The sequence below is a fragment of the Mycteria americana genome, chromosome 12, assembly GCF_035582795.1.
Source record: "Mycteria americana isolate JAX WOST 10 ecotype Jacksonville Zoo and Gardens chromosome 12, USCA_MyAme_1.0, whole genome shotgun sequence".
Classification (NCBI taxonomy): domain Eukaryota; kingdom Metazoa; phylum Chordata; class Aves; order Ciconiiformes; family Ciconiidae; genus Mycteria; species Mycteria americana.
In genome coordinates, this window is record NC_134376.1 from 4,810,666 (window position 1) to 4,838,098 (window position 27,433).

A 27,433-nucleotide genomic window follows, 5' to 3' on the forward strand; every position below is an offset into this window, starting at 1 on the left:
ATACATCTGCACCCTCCAAGTTCCTCTAATAACAGCCCTTAGTGATTTATGTTTCAGTCGTGCAAAGCAGGTACATTTTACCAGCTCATCTTGGAGCTGGGAAGGAGGGGATGGGCGTGTGTCCCCTCTTCGTGCCCATCCACTACAGCCACTGAAGCATCGCAGGGGGAGCCGAGCAGGGACGTACATTTTGCCTGCCAGCTGTCGCCTTCCCGCAGGGTTAAGGTGGCTCAAGGGACGATCTCTGAGCCCCTTAAACCCGTTTACCCTCTGAGCCGGGCTGCTTTGGATCGTGTGTGCCCACTCCACCAAAGCTTCATGTTGGTGGTGCCTCGCCCATGCCGATGGGCACGCGTGTTCGGCACTGCAGGGAAGGGAAGGGGGGCACAGCCGCTCTGGTGCTGGCAGCGCTGCCAGCTTGCACCTCCCTGCCTGCGCCGAGGTGCCAGCCCGCCTCTGGGCGAGCAGTCGGCTGGAGGAGCGTGGCTCAGCCTGCCGAGACCTGTCGGCGTGTCCCTCGGCGAAGCGGATCTTGCGCTGGTTCAGCAAACACTCTGGCCCCGGGCAGATGGAGATGGTTGTGGTTTCCCCCTTACCCCTCCCTTTCCCCTGGCAGAAGCCCATGGTTGGGGTGAGCTGTGCGTTGCTCACTGCGGTAGAGTTTCTCCCCTTGGCATTGCTTTCTGGCATGGAGATCCAAGGAGGGAGTGACTTGCCCGCAGCCGCCTCCTGCAAATGCAGCTACTTAGTGCATGAAGGAGCAGCTTCACCTCCAGGTCCTGCCCGGGGGAGCGGAGCAGCAGGTTTCAGGCTGTGTGTGAGTCTTGCGCCAGCCTGTCGGCATTGCTGCTGGAGGGCTGTACAGAGGAAGGGATGCTCTGGCAGTGCCTCGGGGTTGGATTTGCATTGGGTTCATCCCCAGGAAAGCTGTGGCTCGGATCCCTCCTCCCTGCCCCGGCTCTGGTTGCTGGCAGGGAACGGGCCGGGTAAATACAGCCCGGGCAGCTTCTCCCGCCGGGCATTTAGGAAGGGAAAACAGTGTTGCTGGTAAACCAGAGGCTGGGGTTCAGTGGGCTCTCTGGTTTTGCTGCTGGTCAGCTGGGTGATGCCGGCAGGTCCTTGCAGCTGCCTGTGCCTCAGTTTCCCCACCTGCAAAGCTTTGGGATGGGCTTTGAGCCCCCGTGCTGGGATTACACCTCTCCCAGGAGCAGCGCTGCTGCCGTGACTTGCGGGAGGCGTTGGGAAGGGCTGCCTGGTGCGAGGTGGCCTTGGGGCTTGGCTGGTGGCATCAGCTCGGTTCTGCTGCTGCTTCCCAGCTGGGGTGGTGACACTGCCCTGCAGGGTCCCCAACCTGTCCACCTGAACCTGTCCACGGCTTGGACTGCACATGAAGCCGCTTGTCACCACTCTGCTCCCTGCTCCAGCACAGTGGCTAGAAAACCTCTGTGACAGCTCGTCTTATGCTGGGCAGCTGGAGGGGATTTCATCTGCCCTTTGGCCACTGTCATCCCACAGTTCCTCATTCCCTCATTCTTTCGGCCAACCTTCCCACTCCTCTTCCTCCTCCTGCAGCCCTGGGCTGAGGCTGGATCCCAGCGGTGGGATGTGGTAATGCTGATTGCGGAGGGAGCCCCAGAGCATTTGGGGCTGGGGCTGACCCTGTGTTATCCCTGGGTGGGATAAGATGCTGCAGGCAGGGAGCTGCCCCAGTTAGGACCAGGAGTGTAGCTGGTCTCAAAATTCCTCTTTGGGTACCAGTAGCTTAAGCTGTGTGCAGGCGTCCCTGTGCTGGATGACAGGGATTGTGTCCCATTCCTGGAGCTCTGCGGGTGGCTTCATGTCCTTGCACCATGTGCAAACGGGGATGTGTCATGGGCATCTGCACATGGCAGTGTCTGCAGTGTGGGATGTGTCTCGCCACAATCTCCATGCTGGTGCTCTTGCCTGCTGGAGCGGCTGCAGCCAGGATTGAGGTCTGGCTGGGAGAAGGGGCTCATGTGGGGATGTCTGGGGCTGGGGCCGCCGGGCTGGTGTGGCAGGGGGTGCTCCAGGGGGTTTGCCATGCTGCAACCATGTGCTCTGCCAGATGGGACTTGCGTTCCCTCAGAAATGTGTCGCTTCTGCTCCAGACGCTGGCTCATCGCCAGCCCAGCCGTGCTGGAGCGGCGCGGTGGAAGTGGCACAGCCGAGGTAAACATGCTGTGGAGTGGAGCTGCTCACAGCTAATCCAGGGTAGGTGTCTCATGGTGCCACCCAGCACTCTCCAGCCCTGGAATAAGAAAGTGTGTTTGGAAATGCTCCAATATGAAGGTTTTGGGGTTACCGAGGAGAGGTGTGAATGTGTGTGCACACTCAGTGCCTTCACGGCAGCCTGCACAAGATTAAATGGCAAGTTTAATCTGATAGGAATGGGCTCTGCGTTGAACTTCATGGGCACGGCAGCTCCCCTGGTCCTGCTGCTGGAGGGTTGGCTTGTGCGGGTGATGCCGCTGGGAGCTGTCGGGTGATGGATCTGGGCCAGGAGCTGTGCGGAGCACCGCGTCGGTGAAGCACATGTGCCGGGATGCAAACATGTATGCGAAAGAGATCCCGGCTGTCTAAATAATGTGAAATATTGACTAGCTCTCACAGATGGTGCTCCACGTGCAGCTTCGGGGACTGAACTTCTGTCTCTTGTTGGGTTTTGGTGTGATGTTGTTTTGATCCATTTGAATGCTGGACTCTTGACAAACTCGTTGCCTGGTTGCTTTCAGTGGGATTGTTGAATTTTGGGGAGGTTTCTTGCTAATGGGGTCTGAGGGGAAGGGAGGAGGGTTGCAGGGGGCTTGACCGGCTCCTTCAGACTCTCCTGATGGCTTTTAATCGGTTTTTAAATGATGGCACCAACTGGGAAGCTGGTTCTTGCAGTGTTGGGTTTGTAGTATTGCACGGGTGCCGTTTGGTGGCAGTGTTGCAGAGGAATTGCTGCCTGTAGCCAAGAGGTTGTGTTATTACCACTATTATGGTGATTGTATTCACTGATGAAATGCTGCTGATGATTATTTGCATGAGAACGTTGCTGGGAGGCCCACTCTTGGAGGAGGCCCAGTGTCCAGGACACAATCCAGACCGCTGGCAGCTGGGCATGGGGACACTCTGCCTTTGTATCAGCTCGTGGCGAGGCAGCAAGTTTTCTCCTCTGTTTTGCCTTCCTTGGGGATAAGATGCTGGTTTTGGGTATGTGAAACTATGCTTTGTGTGAGCTGCTGTGGAGGATGCTCTCACGCTTTCCCCAAAGCCCGTACCCGGTGTGGGGCAGCTTCAGCGGGGACGGGCTGTGTTGGCAAAGCCGTGCCGGCAAAAGGGTCTTATCGCCGCTTGGGAAGCGTGCTTGGGAGGGAGTGCCCTCACCCACAGGTCGCTGTACTCATGATAAAACAGCTTATCGGCCAGGTGGTTTGGTCGTTTAGCCCGCAGATTTAAGGCTGTGCTCAGAAAGCAGCACGCTCCATTTGCAGCCTACCGGCTGCGAAGTTAGAGCCCGGCAGAGGTGCAAGGGGTGAGCTGGGGGACCCACAGTGGGGGGTCAGTACCTGAAGCAGGGGCAGCGCTCCCCACCGTGGGCTGTGTGCGGTGTGCGTTGCCGCGTGCGTCCTCGCAGCCACCGCTCCTGGCGCACGAGGGACCGACAGCCACAACAGTCTGTGCTCCTGCGGGGCTCGTTCCAAGGCGGCGTGTCGCTTGGGCTGAAACATGTTTCCCTCTTCTGTTTCCCATTTTCTGCAGGCTTTTCCCATCTGCCTAACGGGCTCTACCCGTCGTACATTCCCCTGAGCCACCTCGAGCCCCCCAGCGCTGGCAGTCCTCTCCTGGCCCAGCTGGGTCAGCACAGCCTCTTCGAGTCACAGAAAGGTGAGTCTGGGTCACCGCGCGCCCTTCCCCTCGGTCACCCCCGGGTGCTCGCCCTGTCCTTTGGGCTTGCTTGGCTGCTGGAGCTGCTGGATGCTGGGGTGTTGAGGGTGAAGAGCAGGAACCCCCTGAGGTTGTCATCCAGGGATGTTTCCTGGTCTTAGCCGTACCAAGGTCTTGGATGTAGCTGTGCTGTAGGGGACCCGGCCAGGTCCCTCCTTGAAGCCCCTACATGCTGCGGCGTCGCAAGGCTCAGCGTGCATCGGAGACAGGGCTGTTCTGCATCTCACCTGGGCCACGTGGAGGTACCTGCCTGGTCTCCTCTGCCCTGGTCCTTCCTGGCCATGTCTGAGACATCCTTGAAACCCGTTCCCTCCCAGTTTGCCACCTCTTGCCTGTGTCTGTGTAGGACTGAAGGGGTTGGAGGCCTGTGGTAATTTTGTTTGCTTTTGCTCTGCAGATGGGTTCTACCTGTCCGGCCACGCGGGCCAGTCCGCTTTACACCCGCAGCCTCCGCTCTCGAGGACTGCGGGCAACCACACGTCGAGCACTTTGCTCCGGGAGAAGGACCTTGGGCAGCTGCACAAGAGCTCGAAAGAAGGCCTGAAAGACCCCAGCGGGAAGGAGCGGGCATGCCGAAGCGATCTGTCCCTACCCTTTGCCAAGAAGGAGGGCAAGCCGAAGGAGGAGCCCCGGCCCCGCAGCGTAGTAGACCTCACACAGGACAGCAAGCCCGACAGTGACCGGAAAGTGAGCGTGGTGGAGAAGGCGGTGAAGGTCGGTGAGCGTCTCTCGCCGTTCCTGGCCGAGCACATGCCAAATCGGGGTGTGGGCGGTGGGGAATCCAAGTCCAAGAACCCGCTGCAGAGCTCTTCCCTCAGCAACTGCAACGGTGGTGGGGACCCCATGCTGAAGGTCCTGGGTGCCGAGCAGGACCGCTGTGCCAAGGATCCTACTCGGCACGATGAGAACATGAGGCCTTCTGCGCATGCCCACGCCGAGCGGCTGAAGCGGGGGGAGCCCCTCCTGCCCTCTGTGGGCGCTTTGCACGTCTCCTGCAGCTGCCCGTCCCCACACCCCTCGCAGCCGGGGAAGATGACACCGGCCACGACATTCCCTCCACAGCCCGTCCATTCCAGCATGTACACCATCTTCCCGCCGGCCAAGGAGCTGGGGAGGGAGCACAAAGTCATCGCCCCCACCTTCGTGCCTTCGGTCGAAGCCTATGACGAGAGGAGCGGGCCCATCCAAATTGCCTCGCAGGCCCGCGACAACAAGGCAAAGGACAAGGACCTCGGCAAGGTGGGGGTGCTGCAGTCGCCCACGGAGCGGTGCCTCGCAGACGCCTCCCGCACGCTCTTGTCCCAGGACTTCTCTTGCCACAGTGATGCCAAAAGGATGGAGGCTCTGAGGGAGAAGGGCTCGGTGATCAGGGCGAACTCCATGGCGTTGAAGAGACAGGTCGCTTCGGAGCCCTTCCTCAACCGGCCGGGGCTGGGCTCTCCGGAGAGCAGGGAGTTCCTGGCCTCCAAGGACTTGCTGAAGCCGAATCCGGAGGCAGAGCATCGCCCCTGCGAGCGGGACCGCTTCCAGCGATCCAGCTCCAAAGAAGCGGCAAAGGTCTACGGCACTTTGGACTCCTCCCGGCAGCACCTGGACCACGGTCAGCTGAAACCGCCCGAGCAGAAGTGGAAGCCCTTTGAGATGGGTAACTTTGCCACCACGCAGATGGCGGTGCTGGCTGCGCAGCACAACCACGTCACCCGGGCGGAGGAGGAAGCCAAGAAGGTCTACCTTGACCCCAGCGGCTTGCCACGGTCCTCGGTGGTGGGCTCACGGGGCGCTGCGGATGTCCTCCACCCTGCCTCCCATGGTGAAGGGTCAGCCATGCAGAGCCTCATCAAGTACAGCGGCAGCTTTGCCAAGGAGACCGCATCCCGGCAGAGCTGTGGCAAGAAGAGCCCCTTCGGTGGCTTGGGCAACATGAAGTTGGACTCTTCGCAGCTGGGTGCGTCCAAAGTGCAGCAGCTGCTGTCGCAGCAGCCAGCGAAGCAGCTGAAGAGGGACCCTGAGAGACCTGAGAGTGCCAAATCCTTTGGCCGCGAGAGCATCGGCTCCCAGGGTGAGGTGGAGGTGAGGCACTTGCCCGTCGGCATCGCTGTGGCCGTGGCCCGGCAGAAGGACAACAGCAGCAGCAGCAGCAGCAGCAAACTGGGGCCCAGCTTGGCAGACCGGGATCGCTCGCTGTCTCTCAGCAGCATCAAAGGTAGGTTCCCCAGACCTGTTTTGGGACTTCCCTGTGGGATCTGTTCCCTGGGGAGAGCAGCCACCCAGTGCAGGCTGTGTGGCGTGAGCCGAGTTTGGCATCCTCAGCTCTCTTTGCCTCCTGTTCCCAGCCAAGGGCATGTTGTAGACCGCAGCAGGGAGCAGGACTCCCCATGCAAGAGGGAGTCCTCTTTCCCCTGTGCCATCCCCTCTGTCCACCTCTGAGGCCAACCCTTCTCCACGTGTTTGATCCCTGTTAGCGAAGGGAGTGACAAAGAGGCCCCTTAATCCACCTTTGTGCTGTTTTAGTCTCGTGGTTTTGATTTATGCCATGGTGCTGGCAGGAGGGGGATGGCTCTGGCGAGTGTTTTGGTGCTCTGCTTGGCTTGTGTAGCAAGATAACGCCTGGGGACTGCCCAGCGCGGAGAGAGCTCGGCTCTGGTGTGCCAAGGAGCGATGCCAAAGCGAGCGGCCGGCAAGCAATGGTAGGGTTTCCATTTTTAGCCTTTGCTTTTCCCATTTTTCTACCTTCGCCTCCCTCTCCCAAACCTCAGCGGTGAGAGGCGGTTTCTCCCGGCTGGCAGCCCCTCTCCCCGTTCCCATCGCCTCCCGTCACCCTCCCCACAGCCGGGCGGGAGCCGACCGAGGACCTCGTGGGCAGCACAGGGAGCTGTTTGTTCAGCCGTTCAATCGTCCCAGACCCTCCCAGCTTGCGTTAAATGTAATTTACTGAGCCGAACTAAAAGGCTGCAAACAAGGGTTGAATTCTGGCAGGCCTTCGGGCTCGTTGCTAAGTGATGCAGTTGGCTTTCAGACAGAAAACAAGACTGCTTTTCTCCTCCTCTCGCCCCCCAAATGCTGCCCCCCCTTTGTGTGCCAGGAGATATTCGTCTAATAACATTAGCTTGCTTGCGCTGAGTGGACGGTGCTTGAATGTTTAGACCTTTTAAGAAGGAGAAAGCAGGCTTTAGTTGGCTAATCTGTAGTATTTGGCAAGTAAAATGCAAGTTATGTAGTGCTGGGCATTGGTTGTCAAGGAAACAGACCTAAGCCTTTCCTCCATGCATAACTGATTGAATTTTTCTATGCGGTCCGTGCGTCATGTTCATATATATAGACAAAATGATCATTCACTGTCTGGACAATCATTAGTCTGTACAGAAAAGGGACCGTCCTGTCGGCGGGGTGGGGGCTAGGCGGGAATTAGACGAATAAGAAAGTGTGTATGTTTGGGTGGGGGATGAGAAAAAGATGATAAATCCGTCTATAAATAACGGAGTGCAAGTAATGTAGATGGGAGAGGGAGGAGTGGTGGTAAAATAACAAAATAATATGTTTCTAATAAAAGGCTGGGGAGGGGTGTCATCTCACCTTGTGCCAAGGAGGGGAGGGAGGCTGTGAGTTAACCAAGGGCTTGCTCTATATTGCTGACACTGAAGAGGCAGTCGGGCATCGGTTGGGGAAAAAAAATAGGAAAAGGGGCTCCAAGGGGGGAAAACCCAGGCTAGGGAGTGGAAGGGGATTTGTGTGCGAGTGGGGATGCTGACGGAGAGGCAGGGAGGGATGTTGGGGCTTCAGAGGGATTCGCAAGCCCCGGTGCCTTGTGCCGCGGAGGCTGGGTAGTAAAACTGAGCAACGGAGGCTGCATCATTCAGTGAGTCGAGGAGGGGCTGGTTGGGGACAGCCACTGCACGCAGTGTCCTGGCGGGCTGCAAGGGAAATGTGGTGACCCTGGAAAGTCCTTTGGGAGGGAGACGTGTGCGCCAGATTTTAAAGCATCTTTGCTTTCTGCCTGAAGTCCATGGAAGGAGCCTTGGGGAGAGGAGCTGGGAGAGATGTTGTCTTGTTCCTGGATTCCTTCTGACAGTAAAGGCTGAGGGAATTGGAGACTTGACAGCAAAAAAACCACGGGCTGTCCAGGTTTGTGGAAATACACAGCGGAGCCCTCCTTGAAAAGACTGCCTGTCAGCAGAATAGACTTAATGTTCCGAGATGCTTTCCCGTGTGCCAAACCTTATCCAGACGGGAGAGCGAGGACCCTGGAAAGGGCTGTTGGGAGCCAGGGTGCAGCCATGCAAGGCCGTGCTGCGCTGCTGAGCCCTGCGGGGTGCAGAGCATCGCCCGGGCAGGGGATGTGCTGGCAGGGTGCACTGAGAGCTGGCGGAAAGCAAACACCTTCCTCCTGGCCCTGTTAGACTGGCCGGCAGCTTGCTGCAAGCAGGGCTGGGATTTAGGAGCGGGTCATATCACCACCAAAGCATGACATGGGCAGGGGCAACAGGGAATTGTGGAAAAAATACATATGCAAGAAAGAAGCCAGGGTAAAATCTAGGGAAAAGCAAGCCTAAAATCAGGCAGCTGGAGTGAAGACCTTGGATAAAATAAGGGAAAGGTAGCCCCCGTACCTGGTCCTGGCAGAGCCAGCGAGGGGCTGCTGTTCGCTCCTGTGAAGGTGCTTCCTAACCTCTCGCAGACGTGGCTGCTACCGTGCCAGGCTGTATTTGCAAGAGCTATTCTGATTCTGGATGAGCTGTTTCTCGAGCCAAACATCCAGCCCCCCTTTTTGGACTCTTGCCCTCATCTGCCATATGTGTCCCTGCCTCACCAGACCCTTTCTTGTTGCATGGCTCGAGGGGGGGGGGCATGCAGATTCCTGCTAACAGGTTGAATTACAGAACAGAACACGCTGGTTTTGTGAGGGTCTGTAGTGTTGGTTCTGCCTGTTGCAGAAGGACAGGGCTTCAGAGCATACCCAGTGCTCCCAGACGGGCTTACAAGAGCAGAAGGTGCTTCAGAAGGTGCAGAGATAAAATCCCCCCCGTGAGATGTGCTAAGCATGACTGTGTGGTTTGATGCAGGGATTTAGCTGGGCCTCGTCTCCTTCTGAGAGGGGAAATCTGCCACTGTCCTTCAGCAAAAATGGTCCCGTTGGTCTTGCTGCTCCCAGGCTGGTGGCTATCCTGTCCTGGGAGACCGGCCTGACCTGGTGAGTGGGTCCCTTGATGGCTTGAAGACACGAACCTCAAATCACATGCACCTTGGTGCTACCAGGAGCCGCCTTAGCGAGAATATCTTGATCACATAGACAGCCTTGCCCTGTCCTTTAGGGCTTGAACCTGATACAGTCTTGGGAACAGTGGCATTTGGGTGTGCTGGCTCCCAGGGTGCTGTCTCTCCATGCCCAGAGGAGAGGGGGCAGCTTTCCCTGGAATGTTTCTTGTGTCTGATGGTGCCGGGTTGTCTCTTAGGGCACGGACGCTCGGAAGATGATTGCGGGGATGAGAGAAGCCGCCACCGGGACAGCCACCTCCTGGCAGGGCGCTTGGAGCGGGATCAGGAGAAGCTGCTCAGGTGAGGGTCGGAGGGGGACGGGATCTCTTGCTGCAGTGCGACAAGCCATGCTTGGGGACAGCCTGTCTGGAGGAGGGACAGGGTTACATCCATCCCGGTGAAGCTACTGGCACCAGCCTTGCTGGTGCGGAGAGGAGTGCTGAGTGGGGTACCATGGGGTTACGGGCAGAACCTGAATGCGCAGCAGAGCAATCCTAATAGACTGCTGCAAATCCATGCCTGCTCCAAAGAGATGGAGAGATGGGATGTTTTATTCTGGATGTGATCTTAACCACCTCCATCACAGCTCTCCTTGAGCGTCTGACCCTAGTTTGAAAACACGCTCGCTCGACAGACTGTTCCATACCCCTGGGCTCCTCCAGCAGCGCAGTAACCTGCAGCACTCGGACCCTCTCTCTCTCTCTCTCTTGCCTCCCCCATGACCAGAGAGAGCAAGGAGCTGGCAGATTTTGCCCGGATACACCCCTCTGGCTGCACCACGAACGGTTTGAACTCCAACCTCATGGTGACGGGAGGCCCAGCCTTGACAGGCTCCGGGCGCTGGTCTGCAGACCCGGCTTCGCACTTGGCAGCCCACCCCTGGCTCCCCAGGACGGGGAGCCCCTCCATGTGGCTGGCCGGCCATCCCTACGGTGAGTGCCCTGGGAGGGAGCAATGTGTCCATGGGGTGTTCACATCGGTGCAATCCAGGGAGAGGTGTTGCTAAGTGCCCAGTGAGGCTGCTGTCTGATCACAGGGGGAAAGGAAGGAGGTATTTTGGAGCAATCAAATGGTAGATGACTTCTCGTGTGCGTAGGAGCTGCCTGCATCCCCTGAGTTGTGACTGTGGTGTTTCTTCTTCTAGGACTTGGTCACCCTTCCCTGCACCAGGGCATGACTCCAGGCTTCCCCCCTGCCATGGGGGGAGCTCTCCCTACCGCCTACCAGTTTGCCAGAGACCCGCAGTCAGGGCAGCTTGTCGTGATCCCCAGCGAGCACTTGCCACACTTCGGTAAGGATGTGAGCATGTCCCTGTGGACCATGCTTTGACAGCCGTGGAGGAAACAGACTTTGGAGAGGGCTAGATAGGAGCATTATCTGCCTGTGGGGACCAGCAGCCACAGCTCTAGGGTGGGTGTGAGCTGGCCCCTTGTTAGGTTTGTTTCAGAGATGGAAATGTGTAATCTTCAGCAATGGCTCCTCATCCCCTGCAGGACCCCGTAGACTTTGGGTCCTTGATTAGGAGAAACTCCTCGTGGGCTCAGCCAGGGACCGTCAAACCAAGGGTGTGTAGAGAGCAAAGCAAGTCAGATGGCCCATGGGCTGGTGGGAGTGAGGCTGCCGAGGGAAAGACAGCACCCTTGCCCCTCTGCATTTCTGGTTGCATTTCTGCATAGGCTGGTGTTTGGCATCCCCCACGCCCTGGGACTGGGGTAGAGGTAGTTGCCCTGCGCAATCCTTAATCCTCTAGCCACCCCCATCCTCCTGCCTCCCTGACTGCATCTCTACTCATTCCCCAGCGGAGCTGATGGACCGGGCACCCCCACTGTGGCCTGCTATGTACCCCCCGACCAGGAGCTCCCTCCAGCATGCTCACCAGCTCCAGCTTCTCTCCCATCAGCAGCTGCTGCGGCAGCACGAGTTGTACATTCTGCAGCAGCAAGCAGCCCACGCCATGGAGCTACAGAGGAGCGCCCAGCTCGTGGTACGTTTTCAGGAGCTTCTTGCTTGGGCATGAAATGAGCCTGAACTTGGGGTGTCCAGGGGGAAAAACCAGCTGTGCCGGTGTTGCAAGTATGTCTCAAGGGTACGGATGCATTGAGCGATCCTGCCCTGGTCCGTAGCATACGAGGCATTCAGTGCATCCTGCACGGTTGGGGTGGGGTTTGGAGGGGTTTGGTGAGAACTGTTGAGCAGTGCTGTCAGGAGAGTTGCCCAGCAGCAGCGTGACCTTGATTCCTTCCCTAGGGATGTCTCTGTTTAGTTGAGCGGTTTCATCCCTGGTCACCTCCAAACAAACCTCCTGAGCGGCTCAGAGAAGCAGCCGCAATTCTGGCAGCAATGACACTGGGTCCTGGAGCCAGCTCCCATTCACCAGATGATTTTAGAAGTCATGAGCTTTCATTTGGGTGTTTTACACCCATTTAATTTTTATAGTGGTCATCTGGTTTTCAGCCTTCATTTTACGTGTGTGCTTGCTAGGCTGGAGACTTAGAAAGAGAAATGGTTTGCTTTGGTTGCAAGTGAAAGTTGAGACACCCTTCACATGACTTCTGGAGCTGGGAATTTGTAAAGAAAGCTATCACAGATCAGTGTCACCCTCCATCAGATTGGCCTTAAAATGGTGTTGCACTGAGGAATATGTGTTTTATTTCAGTCCATGTTTGATAAGACCATGTTTTGGCCTCGTTTGGTGGTAGATCTGTGCTTTCCAGGAGCAGGTAGAGATGTCATGCTGAGTTTTGCTTTGTTCTTGTCGCAGGAGAGGTTGAAGGCGAACGAACAGCGTGCAGATACGGAAGAGAAGGTGACAAAAAGGAGCCTGGACAGTGCCAAATCAGGCCTTTCCTCCTCTGCCCCGGGACTGGTGCACCGAAAACCACCTGTGCTGTCTCCCAGCGCCTCCACATCCTACAGCAAGGCTGTGAGTCCACCTCCCCTCTCTCCCAGGGCCTCACCCGTGTCTGTGCTCAAAGCTGAGGTGATCCAAAAGATGGAGGAGCCACCTTCGCAGCCAGCCTACTCCTACCCTGCCACCCCCAGCTCCCATCCTTCCAGCCCACCCCCTGCCTCTCCACCCCCTGCCCCTGCCATCCCTCCAAAGGAAGAGGCGCCTGAGACCGTGGAGAAGAAAGACCTGGAGCTGGAAAAAGAGGCTGCCGGTCCATATCAGGCCTTGTTCCCAGGTAAGAGAGCCCTGCTTTGGCAGAGTCCCGTTGTGTTTGTGCCTGCCTCCCTTTTTCTCCTCGGCTCTTTCCTGCTTCCATCCCTTCCCCTAGAGAAAACCACATAGCTCCTCTAAAACACAGGGGAGAGGCAAGGGCAAGGGGTGATGTGATGACTTGGATTGATGTCTGGGTCATAGGAGCACATGGGGCTGTGGGCTGTCTTCTTCCCTTGGGTTGAGCCTGGGTTGGTTCCTCCAGGGCTGAAGTCTCAGTGGGAGAAGGATGCAGGAGACAGATCTCTCTCCAGTTGCAGGAGAGTGCTGGAAAGGTGCAGAAGGGACCTCTGGGGTGCTGCTGCCTGTGGCATCTTGGCCAGGAGAGAGGTGCCCAAAGCAGCCACTGCTTGAGAACAGGAAGAGATGATGGAAGCAAAGGGAACCCATCTCTATGCGTTAGTGGGAGAGAAGGTGCTTTGGAGACCCGGCTATTACACAGCCTGTCCCTTCTGATGTCTTGCAGAGATCCCCCCAGGATATCCATTCCAGTCCCTGCCTCCCTCCTTTGGAAGACACTATCCCTACCTCCTCCAGCCCACCGCAGCATCTGATGCGGATGGCCTGGCTCCTGATGTCCCGCTGCCTGCTGAAGGCTCTGAGCACATGGAGCTTTCCCCAGAGGTCAAGCCCATCCACCTGTCTCCGTCCAAAATGCTAGAGCCCATCCCAGCAGCAGCAGAAGAGTCGTCCTTGGAAGAGAGGGTGAAATCAGAGGTGCAGATGGAGGAAGGCCAAGAAGGCATCTGTGAGCAGGACATGGGGACTCTGAACATCACCACCTCTGCAGCTGTCCCAGTGCAGAATGTGGACAATTGCAATCTCCTGTTGCATCAAGGTGAAGCCCTGGGTGCTATGGAGCAGGACCAGGAAGACCTCCAGAGCTGCCCACCTCCTTACCAGGTTGTGGCCTGCCCTGCAGAAGCAGAGGCTCAGGCAGAGACTGGGAGTGGAGCAGAAACCTGCTCTGTGCACATGGACTATGACGGTTCGCTTGTGCACGCGGAGAACGAGCCGCCTGAGATGGACTTGACGCCCCAGCAGGAGGAGGCCTCTGTAGCCATGGATCTGCAGAGTGCCGATGTCCCCCGGGGGAGGGAGTTTCCCAACCTGCCCTCTGAGGAGGGGGAGCAGAGGCCAGAGATGCCTTCCTACACGGAAGAGGCAATCTCTTGCCAAATCCCATGTCTGGACATCAAGCCGGGTGACCCGCTGGCTGGCATGAATGCTTTGGTGGCTGCCACAGAAATGCCTCAGGCTTGTTCCTTGTTGACTACCACCAGCGTCGCTCCATCCCAGATGAAGGTGGAGGTGTTACCTGACCAGGCCTTGGAGCACTCCTTCCTGCAAGGGATCACTTTGCTGAGTGAAATTGCAGAGATGGAGCTGGAGAAAAGGAAGCAAGAAATGCAAAGTAAGTTGTGAGTGCAGAGTCTGGCCAGCGTTGGGCCAGGTTGGGTCTCCCCGCATACGGCCCTGGTGCTCTCTGTGCGGGCAGAGGAGCAGAGGCACAGGTGGGATCTCTTGCAACCTCAGCCAGGCAGCAAGGAGAGCATTGTCCTGAGTTGCAGGAGCGGCTGGTACTTTGGATGGGGTTGGAGTAGGGGTTTTGTTGCAGTAGGCTGAGCTACGTGTGGCTTTTGTACTGCTCTCCCCTTCCAAAGGCCCTTGCCGTGTCTAGACAGTTTGTGGTATGTGTAGCGGAAACGGAGCCCCACTTGCTGAGAGCTGCCAGGGTAACACCCTTCTGGCAGGCACTGAGTCTACAGTCTGTCGGGGTTTGGCACAAGAGGCCCCAGTAGCTCCAGATGATGCTTTCCAAGAGCTTGGCAGGTCCTGAAAAGATCTCACCTTCCAGTAACTTCCTGAGGCGAGACATGATGGGAACTGCCAGTTGCACCATGGCTGGGTACAACAGGAGATCTCAAGTGGGGGCCAAGGGTGGCTGGGAAGCTCCTTGAGCTGCGATGGTCCAGAAAGGGACATCAGCTTCTCCTTGTGCCTGCTGGAGGAGCAGTCTTGGAAGGTGAACCTCTATAGCTTTTTTTTTTCTGTCCTCAGCAGGTCCAGAGAGTTTCCCTGTCCGGCCAACGCTGGAGAGTTTGCTGGCTGCCAGCACCCACATGCTCATGGAAGTACTTTCCACCCCCTTTATGGAAAGTCTGAAAACCATCCGGCTGCCTCGAGAGCTGAATCCCAACAAAAAGTACAGCTGGATGCAGAAGAAAGATGAACCCGTAAGTAGCTCTTAGTGTGGCTGAGCCTGAAAAGCCACGGTCCATCCACTCACCACAGCTTGCTCTTCCAGCCTCAGTTTGCCACCCGGCTTGTGTTGCCCTTCTGCATTCAGCAAAGCGAGCCAGCAGTTCTCTCGCGTCGCGTTCGTAGCTGCGCAGGAGTCGGTGTGGTGCGATTTAGCTTCCTCCCTTGTTTGTGAATCAACACCATTGATCTCAGCAGGACCCTCAGCAGCCCCAGAAGTGGTGTTTGTAATAAAAAGCCAGCAGGAACTTGTATGTTACTGCTTTGGCGGGGGGGGATAAATAAAGGTAGTGGCAGGAGGGTTTTTCCTTGTTTTTTCTTTGCTGACTCTTCCCCATGGGAGAGACTGACAAATTATTTTGTACCCAGCAAGTAAGTGTTCCAAGACAGGGAATATTTTGATCTGTCTTTTTAAATAAGGGAAAAGAGACTCCATGGGTGTATTTTATCCTGCAGGTTCTTTCCCAGGGTTGCTCTCCCTCAAAGCTGATACCATCCCATGCGTAAGCCACAGAACATCTTTGCTTGGCTGGTTTTGCTCCGGTACCGCTCTAGGGCTGTGCTTGTTGTGGGGTGGGTGAGGGTGCTGTGCTCCACTGTAAGCATGGAGGGCTTCCCTGCCAGGCTGCAGATCTTGGCCATTGCAAGGACACCCCAGTGTGCACCATCCCTGTCTAGGCGGGTGCCTGGACATGTCCTGACCTTCTTGCCTCCTCTTGCCTCCCCACCCCAGATGTACTCCATCAAATCGGCCATTGAGAACATGGATGCAATGGAACTGGACTACAGGATGAGGCTGGCGGAGCTGCAGCGTCGGTACAAGGAGAAGCAGCGGGAGCTGGTGAAGCTGCAGCGCCGCAGGGATTCTGAGTAAGTCTCAGGCTACTCACTTGGTATTTTGTTTTCCAGCTGGGCACTTTCACTGCCTCTCAGTCCGAGAGAGAAAACAGCCCTCCATCCCTCCCTGTCTCCTCTCCTCTCCTCCTGGTATGGTCCGCCAGAGCTTTGCACAGCACACTCCTAGGCTATGTGACATGACAACCTGATCACTGGTGAATGCAGCTGGGAGACCGTATTAGAGACAACCTTGGCTTCAGCAGCTCAGTTTAGCAGTTTGGTGACAGGCGAAGGTTCTGGGTTGGCTCCCGTTCTTGCTTGCTTTCTTTTAATTTTTTTCCCCTTTTTCTTCTTTTTTGGATTTATTTGCCTTTTTTTTTCCCGTTTGTTTTGCTTTTTGGTTGCAAAATTTGATTTTGCCTTTTTTTTTCTTTGCTTTTTTTTTGTTGCCTTGGTTAACAGTGAAGCGTGTGGTTTTTTTAAAGGGAAAAGCATGACGAGAAAAGTAGAAGCTTGACGAGAAGAGGCCCTGGAAGGCCCAGGAAGAGGAAACTTGGATCAAGCGCTCTGTCACCCATTAAGGAGAGAGGGAAGAGTGACAGCAAGAGTGGAAAGTAAGGCTGGAATTTGGGGAAGACGGGAAAATGGCAGGGTCACTGCACCAGGGTCTTACTTGGGGAGAGCATCTCAGATGCAGCGGGGGCTCGCCGTGGCGTTGTGTTGGCAGGCCGGTCTCTGGCAGCAGTGGTGTTGTGGAAACGTGTGTGTTTAACGTGTGTCCTTGCGGTGGGAATACGGTGCCAGCCTCCTCCCTCCCCGCTGGTAGAGCACGTGTCTGTGGTGTTCGGTACATGTAGGACAGACTGAGTTGAGCAGCGGTGAGGAGATACAGAGCAGCCGGCTGGGCAGGGACCTGTAGGTGAGCTCTTGGTGTTGGGGAGCGTGTCCTCGTGTGTTTTCAGGAGAGCGGACGGTGCAAGCAGGTGCTGTAGAGCTCATTGATGCTGATGTCAAAAACTGGAAGGACAGGACTGTTCCAGGTTACCTACTTTGTAGGGCCTTTCTGCTGTGTTTCTGCTGTCTTCATCTCCTGTTCCCTTAATCAGTGGGAGTTGGTTTCGCCTGACCTCTCTCTTTCAAGTGTCTGGATCATTCTGTCTTCTGCTTTCTTCTCTTTTGCAAGTCCAGCTGCTCTTGTTTGGATGCCTGGATCTCACCACCGTTGGCCAACTAACCATCCATAGATGGCCAGGTCCCTCCAATGGGAAGGCACCTCCAAGCTGTCTCCCTGCGTGCTATGTATTTTTGCAAATGTCCTTTCAAGACTACAAATTAGATTCAGGTGCCCAGCTCCCACTGACCATGTGCTTCTGAAAAATCTGTCCTTTCGGTGGCTTTGTGTTTTGCTCCTCTTGTTTGGATGGCTGGACAGGCTGGAGGCAGCCAGAGGTGGCTGGAGTTGTGCATGTGTGCATGCATGATTGTGTTGTGTGTGCATGTCCCTGCATCACAGGAATGCTTGAGCAACCTGGTGTGGGAGATGGAGATGCACCCTCAGCCAATGTCCAGGGCCTGAGGTGTTGATTTAGCTGTGTGCGGAGGTCAGCAGAGCGGCTGGAGGGGACGGGAAATGCCTGGAAGTTGAGGAGGCTGCCCCATGTCAGTGGCTTTGTGGTGGTGGTATGACCTGGGCCAGCAGGCTTAGTGTGAAGGAGGCGGCATATCAGAGCTTTTAATGGAGGCTTGGTAGAGGTCTTGAGGTGTTGACTGATCACCCATCAGATAGTTACTGGAGACAGCTGGGGAGCAGTGAAAGATGTGCTTATAGTCTCACCTACTTTATTTTTTGGTTTTTTTCACCATTTATTTACCCTCTCCTTTCCCCCCAAATCCCGAAGTGAAACCGAAGATGCAGATCACAAATGCCTCTTGCAGAGGGGCCGGGCTTGTAAAGCGGATTGCCTGTCCTTTGACCGAGCCAGTCCCTGCAGTGCCTTTGTCCCTCTGTGCCACCCTGCGTGGTGGTTCCTTACCACCTCCTTGCTCATACCCGAGCAACCAGAGCAAGTGTCTGGACAGTGAGGCACCTCCCTGGGCCTCGGGAATCTCTCTGCACCTACAGAGTCCATGGAAGTAGAGGTGGGAAAAGACCTACAGGGCCAGCTCAGCTGTCTATCCTTCCCTCTGCTGCTCCGTACCAAATCAGGCACTTTTCGGTGGCTGTTACTCAAGACACCAAATACTTCCTTTCAGAGACCGCCTTGCAGGTCTCTGATTTCAGGCACCCTCATCTGTGCTGGTGGCCAAGAGCGTGCAAGAAGGGCTCCTTGGCTCTGCTGTTTGGTGGAAAACCTTGTCCAAACTGCTCTCTTCACAGTGGACTTGGCTCCTGTTGAGGATCCCCACTGTCCTAGGAGGCATTTAACCTCACTTTTGAGCTTGGTGGGGATCACAGGGAGGAAAGCCCCCCACCTTGACCCATCCTGTGCTTGGCTTGCAGACTGAGCAAGTCCTTGTTGCTCTCCGAAGACTCTGAGACTGGTGAGGGCATGAAGAAGAGGCACAAAGGGGCCCTCCCGGAGGAGGACGAGGATGTGGAGAGCGGCAGTGGCAAGATGAAAGGGAGGAACCAGAGCTGGGAAGAGCATGATGCGGCTCCCAGCTTCTCAAACGAGGTCAGTGCCCTCATGGGGAACATGGAGCCATGGGCCAAAAGCAGATCTCTTTCCTGCTTTGCTGGTGTTGGGTTGCACTGGATAACTCCTCCTGATCTTAGAGCGTCTGCTCTCGGTTCACATGGGTTTAAAAGCTCTTCATGAGAGGACTGTCTGTGCAGGCGAGGGGTATTTGCAAAGGCTAGCATTGGCTTATGGAGGTTGGATCTCTTTGGTAGGCAGCAGAGAGGCAAGTGCCTTTGAGCCAGCCAGAGCATTGCAGTGTTGCACTAGCTCTGAATCCAGAGCAGTGCTTGTCTTACCCCTTTGCCTGCTGAGATAGTGGAGGGGAACAGACTTCCCAAAGCAAGGGAGGAAAGGGAGCACAACCTTGCTATTTTAAATGCAGGGTTTTCTTCTGCTCCTGTTGGGGCAATTAGATATTTACTGGAGCTTTAAGCTGCTGATGAAATCCAAAACGCATGCAGGCGAAGTACTGAGTTACAGCTGCTGTTATCTAGCTGTAGCACATGTAAAGTATATTTACTTTTTTCAAGAAGCAAGAAAATACCGAAAAGGGTGTAACAGCCCTGGCTGTAATGCAGTGGCGCTGATGCTCTTGCCGAGAGGTATTTGGGTCTTTCTGGCATCCCAGCCTCTGGAGCTGGTTGATTATGTGGAAATCCATATTTATTTGGCTGGGGTTTTGGGTAAAGAAGATTTTTAATCCTCATGATTTAGAGAAAAGCTTGTAAAACCAACCCAAACATATCCTAAAAGCCAGAAGGTGTTGAGAAAAAAGAACTCCAAAACATGTTGTTCTATGAACATACTTCTTTTGGAAGAAAATTCTATTTTTGTAAGTTAATCTTGCTGTTTTGTAGTGCTTGATAAGGTAAAGCTGTGCTGTTTGCTGACATCCTCCTCTTCTTCCTCCCTAGCACCGTGGTGGGTTATGCCAACTGGGGCTTAAACCCATCATTTTGAGGCCTTATTAACTAGTGTGCATGAGACACTGTTATGAGGGCTAGTAAAATCCCTCAGGTCTGCCATGATACCTGCTCTATATTCACCTGTGTCTCTTCCTTTCACCTTGGCAGTTAAAACTCAAGAAGAAGAAGGTACCATCGGATCAGGAGCAGCTGGCCAGCAAGCTTGACAAGGCCCTGTCACTCACCAAACAAGACAAGCTCAAATCCCCTTTCAAGTTTGCTGACAGCTCTGGGGGAAAGCCGAAAACTAGTGGAGGTGGCAGCAGGTACCTCCCACCCCACGAGGCTCTGCCGAGCAAGGAGGAGAAGAAGAGCCTGGCCAAGAACCTGGGCCTGTCACTGAAAACCACCAAGGAAGGTAAAAACAAAGTGGCTGCCAAAATGAAGAAGATGGAGGTGGGGTTAAAAGTCAAAAATCAGCTCAAGGTTTCCCATTCACCAGCAATATCTGAAGTTAGCAGCTATTCCTATAGTAAGTAACCCCTCATTTATCTCTCATTTATCTCTTCTTACGGTGTAATTTGTTGTGGGGGCTTCTGGTGGGGGTTTCTGGCCTCTTGGAAGGGCTCTTTTTTGGGTCTGGTTTTGCTCATGAGTGAAATCCCTGGCTAATCAGTGCTGCTGTGTCTTTGGGGTGAGCATGAGTTGTCCGCCCAACTTGCCATCCAAGAGGTAGCCAATATCAGTGCGTCTCTTCCTGGCCTGTGTTATACTGATCGTCAGTGGGGAAAAATGCTTTAAAAAAGAAGTTGACCCACGCCCTTGCTTTTGGTGGGAGCAGACACTCTCCATCTACTTGTCAGATGAGGACTCATAGCTTCTGCTCCAGGAGGTGGTTAACGGTTGACTTTCAAGGTCCTTGGTGAGTTGGGTAGGAATGGTCTTAGGATTATGCCATGGAGGCATTTGGAGAAGGCAAAGGCTGCCAGGGGGCACTGATATTTTTAAGCATCCTCCTTCCCTTCTTTGGTGTTGTGGCTTAGTTCTGGCTGACTGTGCTCAGCCTTCCCATCTGTCTCATCAGTGTTCATTTCCATCCTATGTACTGATTGCCATTTCTGAACCCAAAGTGCACTCGAGTCAAAGGTTCCTGCAGCCGAGTGGAGCTAGGAACCCCTGTTACAGAAGGAAAAAACTGAATTGCAGATAGCATTGGGAAGGCGGTAGAACCCAGAGGTAGAAGAGTCTTTAATGGTTCAGGCAGACAATGGGGCAGAGAGGGACTTGGAGTTTATAGTCTGAGGCCTGGTTGTGTAATTGTCTTAGCTCACTTGCACACACATCTTTTCCTTTGCTTGCAGCTATTTAAGTCCCTTGTCTTTCCCATGCTTGCAGTTATTTGAGTCCCATTAAGTCCCAAAACTCTTTGAGGTGTTTATATGCATAACAAATGTATCTCTTGGTGAAAAAACAGTTTAGAAATGTCACTAATGGGGAGGATGATGAGCTAGTGATTCTCCAACCGAACAAATGTTTGGCATGATATTAGCCATTTACATGGCAAAATAGGAGCCATTGTGTCCACTGGACTTGAACACAGCCTTTGGCTGGTCATGCTGTACACACCACCCAACAGTTCTGCTCTTGAATGTGCTTCACTCCCAAGGACAGACACATGGCTCCTAAACTGGGAGCTCTGGAGCTAATGGGGAGAGGAGGCACAGGCTGTTGCTGGAGAAAAAAGCTTTGGCTCGTGGCAGAGGGAGCTTTTGCAGTGCCCTGGCACTTGGTACTGTGGTTTCATGAACAAAACCTCCCTTCCCAGACCTAAGGGAGCTGCTGTTTCACCCCTCTCCTCTCCAGCGAGTTTCCTGGTGTGGGAATGTGCCCCTTTGCCACATGAATCTCAGCGCAGGAGGATTGTTGTCACTGAGGAACCGACTTTCGGTGCGTGATTTTTCAGCTGTGTGCAGGTTCAAGGAAAGGGCTTTAGCCTGTCACTAAACTTTGGTCACTCAAGCGTGATGGATGTGGGGAGGCAGGTCGAGCATATGGCAGCACCTCCCATGACTGGTGGGCTGCTCTTGTGGAGGAGGGGAAGTGGGACTGGTGCCAAGTCCTTCTGCCTCCTAACCTCATGATTTTCTAGCTGGAGTCCTGAAAACCTTGGGCATAGATCCAGAGGGCGAGCTGAGCATCCTATTCCCACAGATTTTAACAGAAGTCAGATGCCCCAAATCATTTGCGTATTTGGGCTTTGGGCCTCCTAAACTTGCTATCCCTTGTTCCTTCATCTCCGCAACCAACACAACGGAGGTGGGGAGCGATGCCCGACCTGGGCTGACACTGGAGAACATCTGCTGCTGCTCACAGGCTGGAAAGGTCCCCGCCACAATGTCCGTAAAGTCTTGGGGTTGACAGTGCATTCATGAACCACGAGGTGACAATTCATACACGCTTTTATTGCGTCCAGGGGTGCCGTATACTTCTCGTTCCACTCATCAGATGCCAGAGGGGACCGTTGGATAACTTCTCACTGCCCATGGGGCTTGGCAGCTTTGTAAAGCCACAGTTCACAGACTGAGGAGCGGCTTGATCTGTGCTCCGTTTAGGTGTCCTTTCTATTGCACACTGCAGAGCATCTGGGGTGGCACGTTTGGAGTTAGATATTTGGAGTTAGATGCGTTGCCCGCTTGGCAGCTGGGCTTGCTCCTGCTGCCCATGTCAAAAACCCTCTGGGAGAGTTGGTTTGTGTGGAAAAGGAGATTTAAAGTCAGAGTGTTGAACATAACCATGGTTAAGACTAATTCAGGTTGATGGCCTGGTTGTTGGCATTGCTGCACCTTCGGTGGACATCTTCATAGCAGAAATGTCTGCCTCAGTTTTCTGCTCTTGAGCTGAAAACCCCTTGGATCCTGTCTCAAGGGAGGACAGGAATCATTCGGCTTAGGTGGAGAGTGTCTGTTTCTGACCAAAAGAAGGAGATACATATTTCTGTGTTGATTTGGCTCCCACTTGCTGAGCCCGAGACTTGTGATGGAGGGACCTGGCAGGGGTGGAAAATGGTGGCACATGGCCCCTCCTGCAGCCACTTTCCCCTCCTGATTTACAGCGTCTTCACAAAGAAACGCACCAAAGCACCCCCCAAAAAAACCCACCTAAAAAACCCCAAACCCCCATTCTCTGATGTAACGCTCTTCCCACCCACTTTGACCGCAGATACAGACTCGGAGGAGGAGGAGGAGGGATCCCTGAGGGACGAGTGGCCGGCGCAGCCCCCGTCCGCCCCTAAGCCGCGGCCGCCCGGTCTCTACAGCGCGGTGGCCAGGAAGGGCGGCCGGGCGGCCGGTGGCCCCAAGGCAGCCCCCCGCAGCACAGCGGCTGGGCGGCCACTGAAGCCGAAGGCAGCGGCGGGCCGGAAGCAGCCCTTCTGCCTGCTGCTGCGGGAGGCCGAGGCAGGATCTTCCTTCAGCGACTCCTCGGAGGACTCATTCGATCAAGGTTACTAGCTTATAGCAAACGCAACCCCAAACGCACCCCTCTGCCATGTCTGTGTGGGAGCGGGCGGGGCGGGGGGCGAGGGCGAGCGAGGGGCCTGGCGGGCCGGGGTCAGCCATTTTGATGGTCGGAGTCAGGGCGGCCATCTTTGTTCTTGGCAGCGTAGCCTGCTTTATCAGCCCGACGTTTATTTTTTATCCTTTTGTACCTGTATCATTGTGATATTATTACTGGCTGGCTCTTTTAGAGCTTTTATATCAACTGGGTTTTAGTGTCCACCTCTCCCTGCTTTCCTGTTCCCTTCCTCCCTTCAGTTTTTCCCTCACTTTCTTCCTTGCTGCCACCACCACCATTATATTATTATTACTATTATTATTATTTTATTTCTTATTATTTTATTTTGGCATGAGCCTTGTAGAGGTTCAGAAGGAGCTTTTTTTAAAATTCCTTTCCTTTTTTTTTTTTCCTCTTTTCTTTTTCCTTTTTTTTTTTTTTTTTTTTTTTTAATACCGGGATACTGTTGTGTGGCCGTGTGACTTGATGTTTGTACTGCAATTTGGTATACCAAGCTTTATTAAACATATCAAGTTCATTTTTAACTAAACCTGTGTACCTTGTCTCTCTTGCTGTGTCTCTTATCAGGCGATTAGGTTGCCGCTTCACTTCATCCTGCTCTGCATCCCCCTCCTGCTCCCACTCCCCATGAGTAGAACTGGAATTAACCTAGTCTGGGGTACTCTCTATTATTCAAATATCCCTGCTGCCTTTGTCCAGATTAAGCCTGGGCCTTTCCCCTCCCCCCCCAACCCCTTTAATTTAATTTTTATTTTGTTCACCCAGTTTTGTTTTTTTCTTTTTCAGTTTGTTTCCTCTGTTGATAGACTCTCTTGAGGCAGGCAGATAAAACGTGGAGGCACTTGGTCCTTGTTGCTGCTGCAGGAGGGTGCTGGGTGTAAGGTCCTCATTATTTAACAGCCAGAAATTTTTCTTTTTCACTTTTTAAAATGTGTACGGCAAGTTTTTGCATCTCTTTTTGGGTGGTAATTTTTTTCGGATGCCCAGACGTAACCCACGGTGTTCAAGGATGTGGCAATTACTGCATTAAATTTGACTCTGCAGTTTCCCTCCCTCACCCTCACCCCAATTTTTTTCTTGCAGCTTTTTTTTTGTCAGCCTATCATTAGTACTTCAGTGGGAAAAGAGATTACTTGAGACTTTTCCTCCAGAGACACAAGGGGTTTCTGTTTTAGAGTGCGCTCATTAAATAATAATCATGGGGAAAGGTCATTTTAATGAGCCCTCAGCTCCCAAAAGAAAGTAGCTCGTCTGGGCTGAATGCTAAGCAAGAGCATCCCCAGTTGTTATCATCTAAGTTACACGGCAGATCTGGATGTAGCACAGCAAAAGCCTTTTAGTATTTCACACTGCTCAGACGGCTGTTAATTGAAAATGGGGCTGGATAGTTTTGCTTTTGTTTTGGTTTTTTTCTTAGTTTTTTGATGTTAATTTCCTCCATGCACCTGCTTGTTTTTTCTTCCCTCCAAACCCAACCTCCAAAGAAAGATAATTTAAGCTAAAAAAAAAAAAAATTATCAAACACAGCAGAAAGATACAGAATGCTGATTTGGTTTGATGTGACTCTGGGCTGGACCCACCAGTGCATTTCAAAGAAAACCCAAAAGAGAGAAATACGTTTCAAAAAAAAAAATTATTCTTTAGAGAACCCAAAAAGTTTGGGGATGGTGGATTTTATGTAAGGGTGAGATTGCCACATTTCCATGAAGAGTCTGCGTTAATTTCCATTCTTCCCTTCCCTGTTCCTTCCTGCATCTTTTCTTTGTTTATTTTGCTGCTGTTGGAAATTTTGAGGATATCAATCCCTTTTAGGTGCCAAGGTCTTGGGGGTTTTTTGGGTTTGCTTTTTGGTTTTGCTCCAGGTAAGCAGATAGGTAACTTGTCCCTAATTGGCTTTGTCAATTTTTCAAGTAACCTGTCTGCTTTTTAAAAAAAAAAAATAAAAAAAAAATCCCAGTTTTATGGGATAAAGTCTGGGGAGGGGAGTGGATATGGGAGGAGGTTGGGGAATCTGGAATGAATGGGAAAATGCATTGTAAATCCCTCTGGGTTGTCATTTAATGGTGGGGAAACCAAAGATGCAAAACCTCCTGGGGTGGGAGGTGGGCATGGAGGGGGAGGTGGGGAGGGATTATTGGTTACAGTTTTGTTTTTTTCTGCAAATGATTTTTTTTTTTTTTGGTTGTTCTTTCTCAGAAGCATTACTTGAAGGGATATTTGGGTAATAGGGTTTCTAATGGCTTTCCCTGATACTAAACCAATTAATAACCTCAGCTTTTCTAGAAGTGCTCGCTTTCTCCTTGCAGCTGCTTGACCAACCCCTTCACCCCTGCCCCTATCCATGATGCTTTGAATGTCTGTGTCGGTCTCTTGCATTTGCTCTCACGCTGCACTAAAGAAGCAAAGTGGTTGGCTGGTTGTAGGGCAGACACTTCTCAGCGAGGGTCACTAGCCATGAACCCGAACCTTGACCATTGTTATGTAGGTAGGCAAAATAACTTTTCTTTATGTCATCTGTCAGCCTCAGATGTTTCGATGTTACCTCCATGAATAATGACACGTAGCTCTTTGCATTCTCTTGGTTATTTTAATTTTGAAGATGATTGCTGTCCACTTTTGACTTTCCTCTGTCCATGAAGAGTCTTGCATGGAAGGTTTGCTTGTGTGTATGTGTTTGAGGACTCCAGAAATGCTTTACTGTTTGCACACCTTCTTTTGGAGAACCACCCAGCAAAGGGAAGGATTTGCAGATGGGTCCAAGATGAGAAGCCACGGCGCTGCCTGCAAAGGCTCTGCCGCTGTCCGTAAAGGTTTCTGGGCCATGATGCAGACGAGCCTAGTGTCAGGGTAATTGGCTGGCTATGGCCCTGCCAATATCTATGTCAGAGGTAGGAGTAGCTGCAGGAAGACCTGTTTTCATCTGGTTTCAGATAGAAGAGGTAGGGACATGCTGCTTTTTTGCAGACCATTCTGATAATGGGCAAAGCTTGTGGTTTTTCATCCAGTGACCTCGGAGAGGAAACTGCTAATGTGGGCCAAAGCCTCATGGGACCTTTGAAAACCATCAGATAGGTAATACCATGAGCTTTCCAAGGCCAAAGACCAATCCTTCCTCCTCCTCAATACTCTGTTTTCCTTGAAAAATTACTAAGAAATTAGTAATAAGAAATTAGTACCTTCTTCCCCACTCTCCTTTCCCTGTCTTGGAAGATGATTTTATCCCAATGAAAAAAAAAAGTGAATTTTTTTCTACACATGTCATTGTGTACACATGTGTACACATTGTGTACACATTGTGTACACATGACACAAGTCATGACTACACAGTCATTCCCATGTGATAGTTGTAATAGTTTTAATTTTTTTATAAGTACTTCTGGAGTCAGCAGCACAGTACATATGGGGGGAAAAAAATAATCTTCCAACTGTGAGAATTGGCTTGTTTGAAAAAAAAAAGGTACAATCTTAAATTGGACATTCAGAAATAAGTAACCTCCAGAATTTGGACAGGTCACTCAAATCAGATGTCAATGACCCAGTAGCTGTCTAAAGTCTGCCTGTACTTAGCCTGCTTTGTATGCTGTAGGCCTGCTTGGTGTTATGAGAAATTCATGCTATTTTTTTTACAATGTGAAATGACTCTTTTAAGTGTGTGTTTTTACTCCCCCCTTCCCAAGCCTTTCCTCTCCACATCCCCCTCAATCTGTCTTGTTACATCAGTCTTTAAAAACCAAATTGCTTGACCAATTTCTGTTCATCATTAACAAATCTTCATTTACTGCTCTCCTACAGTAAAATACCACGGCAGCTTAGCTGTTAAAAGCAATGAGAAAGTTTAGTATTTTTAATTGGGTTTGGTTTTTAATTTAATGCAGGTGAAATTCATTTTAGAAAAAAAAAAATCTTCTTTGGCTCCAGTTTATCTGGCATCAGTAGCATTTAAATATGAATTTATTGTTTGTTTTGGCTATAGAGTTGTATGTACACGTGTGGTTGTGTGTGTGGGTATATACACACATATACATGCTCTTAAAAATGTCAATTAGAAAAGATATTTTTAACTTTGAATATTTTTCCCTTACCCTTGCTCAGTGTTAACAGAATTACCATGGAAGGAAAAACTGATTTTTTAAATGTCTTTTTCCCCATTGTTACCTAAAAATCACCTTTTTCAGGAGAAAAAATTCAGGCTTCAATTGTGTTAAGGCATCTGCGCATACTTCGTTTTAAGCCCACACATAATTTGGGTACAGTAGGAGTAAAACTCCTGCTTCACATTAAATAGAGGCATCATGAGTCTCTCCAAGAAGCCATGCAGATGGCCATAGAGCACCAGCAGCTTATTTGCCACCATGACCATAAATTTTGGGACTTAGTTCAGAAGCATGTGGGTTTGGAGCAGAGCCCCAAATGTGTTCTTTTTGTTTCATTTGTTAGTTTTTGTCCCTCGGAAAATCGGGAGCAGGGATTGCGCTGTGCATGTGGAGTGGAGTTAGCAAGATCTGCCCTCGCCATGAGAGGTGGAGGAGGATAGATCTGTGCTGTGAAAGTGTTAAAACGTGTTTATTTTCAGGCTGCAAATGGAATCTCATGCAGATAAAAATATAAGTGTTTTGGTAAAAATGCTGACAAGAGACTAGCTTCGGTTGTCTTTCCATAGTGCGACACCGTATATTTGAAGGAGGTTAGAATAACTGCCAGGTACGTTATTGTATCGTACGTTTTCTGTAGCGTGAGTAATAGCCACTTTC

At 52.6% G+C, this 27,433-nt stretch overlaps 1 protein-coding gene across 3 annotated transcripts in view; it reads left to right on the forward strand.

Annotated features, from left to right (window-relative positions):
* TNRC18 (trinucleotide repeat containing 18) overlaps positions 1 to 27,433 on the forward strand; it is a 57,836-nt gene that overhangs the window by 13,694 nt on the left and 16,709 nt on the right. The window contains exons 2-15 of one of the 3 annotated variants that reach the window (XM_075514815.1): positions 3,766 to 3,891; positions 4,349 to 6,154; positions 9,402 to 9,504; positions 9,931 to 10,136; positions 10,349 to 10,495; positions 11,004 to 11,188; positions 11,966 to 12,389; positions 12,891 to 13,838; positions 14,486 to 14,661; positions 15,420 to 15,556; positions 16,009 to 16,137; positions 18,024 to 18,198; positions 19,278 to 19,641; positions 22,329 to 22,610. In XM_075514815.1, coding sequence (XP_075370930.1) covers positions 3,766 to 3,891; positions 4,349 to 6,154; positions 9,402 to 9,504; positions 9,931 to 10,136; positions 10,349 to 10,495; positions 11,004 to 11,188; positions 11,966 to 12,389; positions 12,891 to 13,838; positions 14,486 to 14,661; positions 15,420 to 15,556; positions 16,009 to 16,137; positions 18,024 to 18,198; positions 19,278 to 19,641; positions 22,329 to 22,610 — 5,208 coding nt within the window. The remainder of the gene's footprint in view (positions 1 to 3,765; positions 3,892 to 4,348; positions 6,155 to 9,401; positions 9,505 to 9,930; positions 10,137 to 10,348; positions 10,496 to 11,003; positions 11,189 to 11,965; positions 12,390 to 12,890; positions 13,839 to 14,485; positions 14,662 to 15,419; positions 15,557 to 16,008; positions 16,138 to 18,023; positions 18,199 to 19,277; positions 19,642 to 22,328; positions 22,611 to 27,433) is intronic. The other 2 variants (XM_075514816.1, XM_075514817.1) reach the window with 2 other exon arrangements.